Below are 12,289 nucleotides of genomic sequence, written 5' to 3'. Positions count from 1 at the left end.
AACCTATGCTTCAGGGAGCAAACGGGAGATTATTCAGAGTACCTGGTACTTCAACTCATTGATATTTCCTTGTTATATCAGTGCAACAAATCTCGTCAGGTGCAAATACAAAAAGGAACAGAATCAATTAATTATAAATGGATTTTTAAAGATAGGATCTTATTGCATAGTCCACATTGACATCTAACTTGTGATTTGCCCTCAGCCTTTCACATTGCATGAATTATAAGTGTATAGCACTATACCTGGATTATATAGAATGTATTTCAAAATCTAAAAGTCTTAGAATAATGCTCCCATTTTGGGAGCTAGGAGGAGTTAATATTTACATTGGACATTTACTGTATTTTATAATTTCAACATTGTTAGAAAATTACAAGATGAAAGAAATTGCTTTCCGGGAAAAACATTGCTTTAAGCTTTACAGTCATCGACTAGTAGTATACAACATGACAGAACTTCCAGAGTGCAGAAGACAAAAAAAGGAAAGGACAACGTTCATAGCAGAAAACGTTAGGAAAGTCAATATGGAGAGGGGAAAAAATGTTACTAGAAAAGTCAACATGGATTCTAGAAGTATAACTCAAGAGCAGCACTTGCCTACCGTGCACAAGGCCTAGATCTGATACTCAGATCCTAGGTGGAAGGAAGGGAGGCGGAGGGAGGGAGAGAGGGGGAGAGGAAGGGAGGGAGAGAGGGTGAGGGGAGGGGCAAGGGGAGGGGAGGGGGAAAGAGGGGGAGGGGGAACTGGACTTAAAGGAGTTGGAATTAAAAATCAAACAGGATTCAAGGGAAATACATTCATGTGGAAGAAAAAGATAGCTTACTTTGTGATCACATTCATAAACAGATATAGAAATAAAGCATTATAAACCTTTAAATACCGGAAGTCATTGACACCAATGTGTGTAAAAAACATTCAAATTAAAAGAAATATCAGGGCAACTGTGAATATTTATGAGAGAAGTTTTTGTATGTTTCACAAATCGTAAAGACTATGGGGTCTTTTGAAAAATGAAGATGGTGATTTAAGTAAAAACAAATTTGTTGCTAAAGATAACAATGTTTAACATAAACCAGGGGACAATAAAAATATTATTCAAATCAATGTTTCTTAAGGCATGCAATAAAAGAATTAGCAGAGTTAAATAAAAATTACACCTAGAAATTTCAATATTATCTCTATATTCTTATCTCAAAGAGGAAACTAACATTACTCCAGAATACAGAGCAAATAATTCTGATAATATTAATCACAAAATTATAAATCACAGGAATCTATACAGAGATTTCAATTCAGTAAGAGAAACTTTACTCATAAATTAGAACGTATGGAAATAAATTAATATGATGTATGCACAAATATCTTGAAAAAGTAACAAATTTAAACTTCAGAAAGACATGATTACGTTAACTCATGAATCAATCATTAGAAAATAATATAAAGAGTGTTCTCGGCAATGGTGGTGCATGCCTTTAATCCTGTCACTCAAAGGATTGAGACAAGGACAGACGAATCTCTGAGTTCAAAGCCAGCCTGGTCTACAGTGCAAGTTCTGAAATAGCCAGGGCTACACAGTGAAACCCTGTCTTGAAAGATAAAATAAAAGTAAATAAAATAAAAATAAAATAAAGATATTCACAGTATTTTTACTAACAGTAAACTAAACCCAAGATCTGATGAGTTAAAAGAAGCAAGAAATGGATTATATAGTTTCAATATGGCAGGGCAAAACATAATAGAATGACAACAAAAGACAGAAGCTGCAAGTTTACCCATGGGAAGGGCAGAACTAAAATCCTGGGATGGCTGAAGGAACTCTGGCCACTGTGACTCTAACAGGCTCTACCCTTCTCCCCCATTCCCTCTACCTTGCTAAAACCATAGACAGAAGCTGGAAAGAACCCAGGTGTCCCTCAACGAAGGAATGGATACAAAAAAATGTAGTATATTTACACAGTGGAGTACTATTCAGCCATCAGAAACAGTAAATTCATGAACTTCTTAGACAAATGGATGGAGCTAGAGAACATCATACTAAGTGAGGTAACCCAGTCTCAAAAGATCAATCATGGTATGCACTCACTGATAAGTGGATATTAGCCTAGAAACGTGGAATACACAAGACATAATCCACATATTAAATGATATCCAAGAGGAATGGAGGAGTGGCCCCTGGTTCTGGAAAGACTCAGTGCTGCAGTATAGGGCAAAACCAGAACAGGGAAGTGGGAAGGGGTAGATGGGGGAACAGGGGGAGGGAAGGGGGCTTATGGGACTTTGGGGAGTGGGGATCCAGAAAAGGGGAAATCATTTGAAATGTAAATAAAAATATATCAATCAATCAATCAATCAATAAATAAATAAATAGATTACATTCCTAAAGCTCGCCACCAAGGTCTACCCCTTTATTTGACCACGTAGTCTCCTGAGGTTGACTACCAATGTCCAGCTATCAAAGAATTGAAATCCAGCAACCAGCCCCCCCTTTGATTCACCTGATTAACATGCCCAATCAAAGTACACAGACCCTAACACAGCCCTTCCACACACGCGCACACACACACACACACACACACACACACACACACACACACACACACACACTTTGGTTAAAAGTTATGCCTTCAAGGTCAGTTGTTGCTGATTTTCAAAAAAGTAGTCACCTTAACTTTTCTTCCGGGTTTAATAAAGGATCACTCTGTAATGGATAGCCCCCAATGTGTAGATTCCTAATCTCTAGCTACCTCCTGACCCTTCATAGCCTCAGCGTTTTAATACTCCAAGTGTTTTATTACTTACATTAAGACGAACCAAGTGCCTCCACTCCCTTGCCACTTAGAAATAAATGGAATTTCCACAGGGTAAGATATTTGCTGGCTTTAAAATATACATTATTGATTCGTAGTCTGGCCATAGCTGGCCTTAAATCCCTATGTGTACAATGAATAAGAGAGCAGAAATGCAGGAGTGAGATTTCCCTTTGTAGGGGAAAATCGGTTGAGGCTTTCTAGTACATTTTGGTTTGGGTAAATGCAGAGCAAGCAGCATTGTGGTGTTATTCATGGACATTACAGTTGGCTAGGTGTAGTTTACCACAGGGATCTGTCTGCTTATACGGAACAGCAGAAATAGAAGGAAATGAAAGATGGCCATAAGGACAGAGCAGAATCGTGAAAGAGGAATAAGAGGGGAGAAGCTTCTGCCTACTTGATTTTCCATGTCCTTGTACACAATAAGATCCATGTGCAAAAATGCTCAATGAAAAAATATAAATCTTTGATAAGTAAGATGGAAACATCACAATTGGTTTTGTTATGTTTTCTACATTCTCTTATTAGATATGTCTTTCAGAAAATGAGTTATTCATTTGTATGTACATCAGCTATAGCCATGGGTCCTTTTGTTGCTAGAATTATTTTCTTCTTTAATACTTGCAAGCAGTCCCATAGGAAATGCAAGGCCACAATGATAAAGAACCATCGTTTTACTTTGATCAGTGAAATCTACAAAAAGCAGTCTTTGCGGCTCTCTCAACACCATCCACAGGTTCCCATCAACAGAGTAAATTCCATTTTACCCATTTGTGTGAAAAAGCAAAATATTTTTCAGAATGAAAGAGACATTCAAACAAACAAACAAATAAAATAGCCTTATGTCATGTATCATGGTCACATATGCATTATCTAGCTTTGAAGTAGATAGGCACTGCTTTAAAATATTAAAATATCAATATATCAACTTGAACAACTGTTCAAGTTTCAAGTAGAAGTTTGGAGGGCAAGGTAGGGGTGGCAAACAATTGATAATAAAGATTGTTCAAAAAAGTCATATGGAAGTCTACTACCATAGAAGCTTTCTAAAATAGACACATACATATATACATACATACATACATACAAATAAATAAATAAATAAATAAATAAATAGAATTATTCTGTAATGAGTTGATCAAGCATCTACAAGACACTACAGGTTAGCAAATTAATTTTTTTTAAAAAGCCTTTTTGCAAGAATGGTCTATCTCTTTCAGAGTTCTCCAGCAAGGTCCCATAGACGCCAAACATTAGAGGGTACTGCCATTCTTCTTGGTTATTCTTCATGACTTGACAGTAAGGTTCTATTGCTAGGAACATCACATACTTGGGTCACAAAACATGAAGAAATCAAACTGGTACTGAAGTGGACATTTCATCCCTAAGGATTAGATTCCATCATTTTGGAAGAGACTATTAATGGTAGATAAGAAGGAAGAGATTCATCAGACTTGGCAGCTATGAACTCCGAGAGTTACAATAACTGGCATGGCAAGATATGCCCTTAATAAGGGCATTAATAGCATGGTAGTAACTACTCACTTTCTGATTAGATTTAAGATCCAGACCACAAGATGAAACACATACATGGCATTACTGGCATCAAGAACCTTGAACTAGATAAGTTATAATCTTTATATTCTGCTAACTAGCCACAATGTTAAATTGACTCTTCATGACTTGTTAAATTCACCGTGCATCCTTCATCCTTCATCAGAAAAAATTCTTTCTTCCTGTAGATGGTGATTAACAATGAGACACACATCTAGCTAAGGTACAAAGAATAAGAGACAGTGGGATGCTCAGCAGTAAAGGAAATATCTCTATCAACACTACCTTGTTCCCAAGACCCAGGGATCATTCTGGCTGAGGGGACAGAAAGAATATAAGCTCCAGATGTGATGAATGAGTACCAGGAAACACTTTTCTGTATGCAGAAGTTCGGACATCACAATGAAGACACTGTGGTTATGACAACACAAGCCAAACCCTGTTGAAGCTCAAATTGAATAAAATCCCAGCATGGAGAACGGATTTGAGAAGAGATAGCTTCCAGGAGAGTGAGAGTTAGTTTTCTTTTTAAAATGTATACCCTGGTAAGTAGGCCAGATATCAATGAAAGTCATGCTTCAGAGAATATATAACCAGCCCAAATGGTTGTTGTTTTTAAAAAAAAAAAGTCCATAAATTTGCAGAAAGAGTCAGACCTTGGGAGGAATTAGAATCAGAGTAAATATTATCAAAATACATTATATGATAACTTCAAATAACTAGAACAATTGCAAAAATAAAATATTAACGTACATATCACTTTATAATTTCCTAAACTTGACGCATTCTAAGAAACTGCCATTGATAATTTCATGCCCTCTGTTTTCTAATACAACAAAAATTTGATCGAAGCAGATAAAACCTTAGAAGGAAGTAAATAAAGTCAAATACCTGGAGAGATGTTTCTGGATGTTTCTCTCTTGGCACTGGAGCAGCTGGAACTTCTGGAGGAGGCTTTGCTATCTTCTTTTTGGCTTTTTGCATTTGAATGTTGGTGAAATAGTTGACAGCAGCAAACTCAATAAGAGCCGAAAATACAAAAGCAAAACAGACAGCTATGAACCAATCCATGGCAGTCGCATAGGACACTTTGGGCAAAGAATGCCGAGCACTGATGCTTAGGGTGGTCATCGTGAGGACTGTGGTTATTCCTTTAATGCAAAAGAGCAAAGAGATAAAACATTGTACTGCTAGTTTTATTTAAAAAAACAAAAACGCTAACCCAAAAGGAGGAGGTGGGATGAGGTTGATGAAGTTACTAACTGAAACTCCACCACCTTCGAGAGAGGAATTGAGTTCTTCTGTTTCAGTGAAATCAGCACAAGTTGTGGAATAAGAGATAGATATGTTCAGCTCCTGGATCTCATGATCATCAGATCAATGTAAATTGATTCAAGATTGGAAAATTCATTGGGAATTCTTTGTACATTCTAAGTGTCCTATGGAAATAAAAATATGTAAAGCCTATAGAATATATTGATTCTATATTGGAATCTGAAACAATATACCCAAAGAATCAATATACATACTTCCCAAGAAGGATGATTAATTGAAACAGTGACTCTCAGATAGAAACAGAAAACTGGGCACATTAACCTTCTAATGGGAGCATGAGAATATACTAGGTAAGCTAGGCTCATTACTGATAATTTTTATTGCCAGAAAAATCACAAGTCATATATAATTCTTACTGAATATACTCTTTTGAATAAAATTAATGTATTCGTTGGGTGTTCCAGATCCTAAATTATTAAAACTATGAATATGTTCTGGCTCAATGTACTTCTAGAAAAAGTTGGCATTCAAAATGTTGGTACTCATCATGTCTACAACTTAAAGAACACTTTGAACAAAAAATGGAGCTACTCTTCCATCAATTATTTTCTGAAATAATACTTTCAGGAAAAGTGCCTTCCTAATCTAGAGAAAAGGGTGTTTTCATTCTTAGAAGAAAGAAAGAAAGAAAGAAAGAAAGAAAGAAAGAAAGAAAGAAAGAAAGAAAGAAAGAAAGAAAGAAAGAAAGAAAGAAATGCTACTTGCCAGTAGAACTACAGAACAATACATTCTTTAAGGATGCGAATGTTTTCATAGTTGTTCCTATTTCCATTCATTTATGTTTATCTTGTCAATATTATTTAGGCTATCCTAGAAATGTACTCATTCTGCATAACTCCTAGGACAGGTCCTAAAGGTGATACACCGACGATGATGATGAGAATGAGAATGGCCAGGGTGAAGGCTTCTTAACTTTGTTGAGTGGCCAATACATGCCAATCCCCAGCTGAAAGTCAATTCATCCATTTTCAATTGGAATTATAGGGAAATTTTTCCAAAAATAAAGGGATATTCATATTTTGATCAAAGGAATCAATACTGTGTCTTCAACTTAGACTCTGATTATATTCTACCTTGTACTACCTTTACTGTTTCACGTATGTGAGCTTAAAGAGGAGTGTCAACCTTGTCTAAGACCATTCCTAGAAAATGGAAGCAATGATTTTAATATTCCAGCTGTGCTCTCCATGGTAATGCTTAGCCACATTGGAATAATTAGCAAACTCAGACAAATTTTAAGATAGAAGGCCTCCGGGGAGAAAAATCAACGCAGCCTACTTCGAGTTTGATTGACTGGAGCACCCTTAGGAGACACCCTGTTGAATGCTGCTTTAGGAATCACCAGGCATGGAATGCCAGGTGCATCACAGATGCACAATGAACAAAATCATTGTTTGCATTGTGTCCAATCTCTTTTCTCTAATTCCAGTCCCTTCCTAAGTGTCTGGTTCATAGAAGAAACAAGTTTGGAGCATCCATGTATCACATGAGCTACAAAATTTTAAAGAACATTCTAAAACTATACATAAGTGTATAGCACATAAGTTGTTTAGTATTTTCAAGCATTTTCTTAGCCTAAAGTAAATTTTTGCGATTTTAATAATATGTATAATATATATGTGGTACATGAATGTGTATATATGATGTGCCAGTCATATGTGTAGGTGGCCAAAGGTCACAATGGCTCATTGGATCTCCTGGATATGGAGTGACTAGTCACTGTATGTGACTTGATGTGGATGTTAGAAACCATGTGGGCCTTATAGCAGAGCAGGGAGTACTGTTTACTCCTCAGCCCCTGAAATAGATTTTTAAAAAAACCTTATTCCATTAATAGGTAGAATGATTATCCACTCTAATGGCACACTGATTCATAATGAATTTGTTGGGTTTTTTCCAATACGGGACCTTGAAGCATGTAGGCCTCATTTTAAATGTTATAGAAAAGGCACAATTCTCCAAAAGGCTGTGAAATAAGTGAATAACTACCAATGCAACTGAATAAACTTTAGCTACAAATTATAACGATAAATTATATTTCCTCTCATTCATACCAATTTGTCTGTAATGGACTGTTGAGATTTCAAAAGCAGGGGCTGGAGAGATGGCTCAGGAGAGCACTGGCTATTCTCCCAGAGCACCTGGATTCAGTTCCCAGCACCCAACATGGCAGCTTACAACTGTGTTTAACTCTAGTTCCAAGGGATCTGACATCCTCACATAGGCATACATTCACATGAAAATAGTAAAAATAGAATCACAAAAAAGTACAAAAGTGTTCCACAAGTACTGCAAACTGTAAGCAGTGAATTTCTTCTAATGCCACTGAAATGAGGATTAAAAACACTTGCATGTAAAAACATGTGTGTTCTGACTGAAAATACTACTCAGAGCTCAGAAAACCCTCCAGAGACCATATTGTTATGACCATAAAGGACATGCACACTGAAATACAAGAAGCTTAAGAGTCATCCTGCCATTGTCCACGTGAAAAAATTTCCTTGGTGATAGTCAACAAACAGAAGACTATGGTTGTTACTGAGTGATGATTTCAGTAATGACATTCAAATGTTCAGAATCAGGTTGATGACTTATGTTAAATCATATTGCTTATACCAATACTAAAGCACGCAACATATTACTTCTTCTTTCACTGTAGATTTGCTTGTGGAATAGCTCTCTAGATAGTACAATGGTTATATTGCAATGGCTGGCAAAATTAGGAACATTGATTGTCAAGAACAATTGTCTCATAATTGCTTTAAAACTTGCCATCCATTTAGATCTTAAAATGGATTTCTCTGTCTTGCATTCAAACATGAAGAAACGTAGGCAAGAAATTAAATTTCCCATTTAATTTCAGGTAGAGCTCTTGGCAAAATAAACATGGATGGAACAGCCAACAGAAGCCAACTCTTTTGATAAGAATCTCACCCTGAAAGTATTTCAGAGGCATAATTATTTTTGTGTGTTCAAGAATTGATGCCATTCCATGAATTTAGAATGCTGAATATGCACCATATTGGCTGGCCCAGGAGCCGAGAGAGGAAATGAAGGAGTAGGCTAAGACTGTACACAAGAGTGAATTTTTGGCTGGCCATTCCTAGAAAATGAAATAGCAATGATTTCAATATGCCAGCTGGCATCTACTTGTGTTTAATGTTTAACCATATTGGAATAATTAAAAAAAAAAAACTTAAGAGTCAGACAAATTTCAAGATAGAAGGCCTTTGGAAAGAATTTCACATATCCTACTTCTCAGATTTCTGCTGTTCTGAGGTTTTGTTCTCCCTGGTGTTATCTGTGACCCAGTCTGCTGTGTCTTTGTGAGTAAAAGGGGGAGTTAGGGGCTGGAGATATAGCCCAGCGGTTAAGGGCACTGACTGCTCTTCCGAAGGTCCCTAGTTCAAATCCCAGCAACCACATGATGGCTCACCACCATTTGTAACAAGATCTGACACCCTCTTCTGTTGTGTGTAAAGACAGCTACAGTGTACTTATATATAATAATAAATAAATCTTTTTAAAAAGAAAAGAAATAAAAGAAAAGGGGGACTAGAGCTAAAGAAGAGCAGAGAAGAGCAGTGTTTGCCCAGAGTTCACAGTCACCTATAGCTCAAACAGAGTAAATGTCCAATGACTCCCAACACCTAGGGCTTTACTTCCCTGGGAAAGTAGATGCTCAGTGAACAGTCTAGTACTACAATTGTGATATAGCTTATGTTTTTGAAGACTCATTGATCAAAACTAATATTGATCTAGGCAAAGACAAATAGGCATATCTCAAATTCTAAATGAAAAATCCTATAGGTAATTTATTCTGTCGGAATTTCTGGAATTCTTCACAAGCCCCTTCTCCATTTCTACATCCTCATATCTATTATGAAGATAGTATGCCTGAATTCTCTGTGTTATATATTCAATTAGATGTACCACTTAACAATTAAATGACTTGATAAATGTTTCTAATGTTCTTGTACTCTTTTACTTATGTAAAATCAAGAATATTCATCTTGCTGAACTATTGTGAATGTTAAGAGACAAGACCCCACAGTGTTCACTGACTCACTATTGGAGATAGTAATAGTAGCACTTTGCTACACTGCTTAATTTCCTTAAGCTGTCCTAAGTGTATAGGAACCGTTGGCTGAAATCTGCTGTCTCAGCTGTCACTGATGCTATCTCTTCCCACATCACTGGATAATTTCTTTTATGGACAGACAAGTAAATTCATCAGCCAGCAATAATGAAATTATACACATTATTTCCTAAAATTTTTCAAATGTTGTACTGAGATGAATGCATTTAATCTTCACAGCAACACTAAGAGGTGGAGCAATTCAGCCTTGTTGGAACATGTGAGTTTACAGGCAGAAGTAAGCCACTGAACAGCAAAGTAAATGAATGACACTGGGTGATGTGTAGCATCACCTCCTCATCTTCATGGATATTTATCTGAGGCCACTATTTCCTTTTAAGCTCACAAGGGCAGATAAGTGTGATATGTATTCTAGTGAATTTATTAGTAAATCTTAGTAGAAATACAAAATTTAAACATTTTCATGAGGTCAGATGCAGAAAGTTTAAGGTTTGTGTGTGAATGTGGTGTGGTGTATGTTTGTGTGTGTGTGTGTTCATATATCTGTCCACATGTGTTCTTACTCACTGAGGCCAAGGAAAATGGCTGGTGTCTTTCTTACAACCTTAATTTCTGTGGAAGTCTGCCACTGAGCCTGTACCTCAAGATCTTGGCTGTACTATCTGGCCAGTGAGCTCCAAGGATTTGTCTATCTGGTCAACCACTCTCAATAGTGCAATTGTCTCAGACACTTGCCACTTTGCATACCTGTTACATAGATACTGGGGATCTAAACTTGTGTCCAAATGCTTACTCAGCAAGCATTTTACCACGAGAACTGTCTCCCTGAGCCCCTGATTATTCCACACTAGAACAAGCAAGCTAAAGGACTTGCCTATTATTCTCAGTCTGAGCAGCCCCCTTTTGCCCAGTCAGGCAGCCTCTGAACATGATGTGTAAAGACTCCAGATTATTACTAGTGCTAAATAAGATGATGAATGTTAAGAACTTCAGACTATATGGGGAAAAACACACAGAAAAGCATTTTATTCAAAACTATGGAAACAGAATAAAATTAATCTCCTCTGTGCCAGATATGCCTGGGAGAGAGCATAGAAGAAGTATACTATGTTTAGCACTCTTTAAACCCTCAGGAGTTGAGTTCTTTGAATACGTCAACCCCTACTTCTGTGATGGTCCCTGAGGCTTTTGGGTACATAATTAATATTGATGTCCTACTTGTGAATGAGTACTCCATCTATATTATTATCTGCAGTTTTTTTTCAAATGTGAGCATTTAAAATGTTCAATGCACAATGAAATCACTCTGATAGGGACTGAGAGCTACACTAATCCATGGTATGGAAACACAAACTTAGAGGCAGTTTAATTCTATAGTCACTTAGTGTAATAATAGTAGTAGGTTTACCCCTGGGGTTTCTCCTATAGAGCAAGGCCTCAAATGCAACAAGAAAGTGGTTGTTGCCCCCACACCATTCATGCCACTATTATACCCATCTTGCCATGTTCACCATTGTTGTAGTTCATAGGGTTCACAGCTGGGTAAGATTGCTGATGACTCTCCTTCCCAGCAAGCTACAAAGCTACTTCCAGTACCATTAAAGCAAGCTGGCAGGGAGAAAACTGCCTGTTCAGTACTAACCTGATTTCTCCATGACGTGTGACTAATGGATCCTCTGTTTTTATAATAGGGTCTGATTATCACGTTCTGTATCAATAGCCTGTGCTACTTGAGGAAGTTTCTGGAATATACCTAAGCAGCAATTTGAGGGGTGTTAGCCCATCTGGCACAGGGCTTTTTATTTGACAATCTATGGCTTCTGCTTCTGGGGGCACATCATCCCTGTGTAGTTAATGCCTACTAAATGCTGTTATATGAAGTTAGATAGATGATGATGATGATGATGATGATGATGATAGATAGATAGATAGATAGATAACAGATATATGATAGAAAGAATGAAAGAGAGAGAAAGAAAGAAAGAAAGAAAGAAAGAAAGAAAGAAAGAAAGAAAGAAAGAAAGAAAGAGAGAGAGAGGAAGGAAGGAAGGATGAAGGAAGGAAGGAAGGAAGGAAGGAAGGAAGGAAGGAAGGAAGGAAGGAAGGAAGGAAGGAAGGCAGGCAAATAGGAATCATTAAACAGAAGGTTGAATACTGGACCAATACAGTGTCTTCTGGACATGACAACGACTGTGCTCATGAACTCACAGCAATTGTGGCTGCTTGCATGGGATCTGCACAAGCTCAAGGCAGTTAACATTCTAGTGGGAAGAGACCCATGAGCCTCACCCCCTAAGCTATGCTCACTGACGGTGTTGGCTTCTTGATGAGGGAGAGTTCGTTTTAAGGGTGTGAAGCTCTGCCACACTTCTCGGGGGATGACCCACATCTCTAAGTGTGTAGGCTGGACATGTTGAACTCTGTGGGCTACTATTTTTAAAAAGACAAAGGACATAAATTTGAAAAAGGAAAAAAGGCAAAGGATCA

At 37.2% G+C, this 12,289-nt stretch overlaps 1 protein-coding gene across 2 annotated transcripts in view; it reads right to left on the bottom strand.

The window, feature by feature from the left end:
* The window catches only part of Gabra4 (gamma-aminobutyric acid type A receptor subunit alpha4), an 89,098-nt gene that overhangs the window by 50,488 nt on the left and 26,321 nt on the right, over window positions 1–12,289 (bottom strand). The window contains exon 8 of one of the 2 annotated variants that reach the window (XM_052198546.1): window positions 5,260–5,519. In XM_052198546.1, coding sequence (XP_052054506.1) covers window positions 5,260–5,519 — 260 coding nt within the window. The remainder of the gene's footprint in view (window positions 1–5,259; window positions 5,520–12,289) is intronic. The other variant, XM_052198547.1, reaches the window with a different exon arrangement.

This window comes from Apodemus sylvaticus, chromosome 11 (assembly GCF_947179515.1).
Source record: "Apodemus sylvaticus chromosome 11, mApoSyl1.1, whole genome shotgun sequence".
Lineage (NCBI taxonomy): Eukaryota > Metazoa > Chordata > Mammalia > Rodentia > Muridae > Apodemus > Apodemus sylvaticus.
This window is presented reverse-complemented; position numbering and strand designations above follow the sequence as displayed.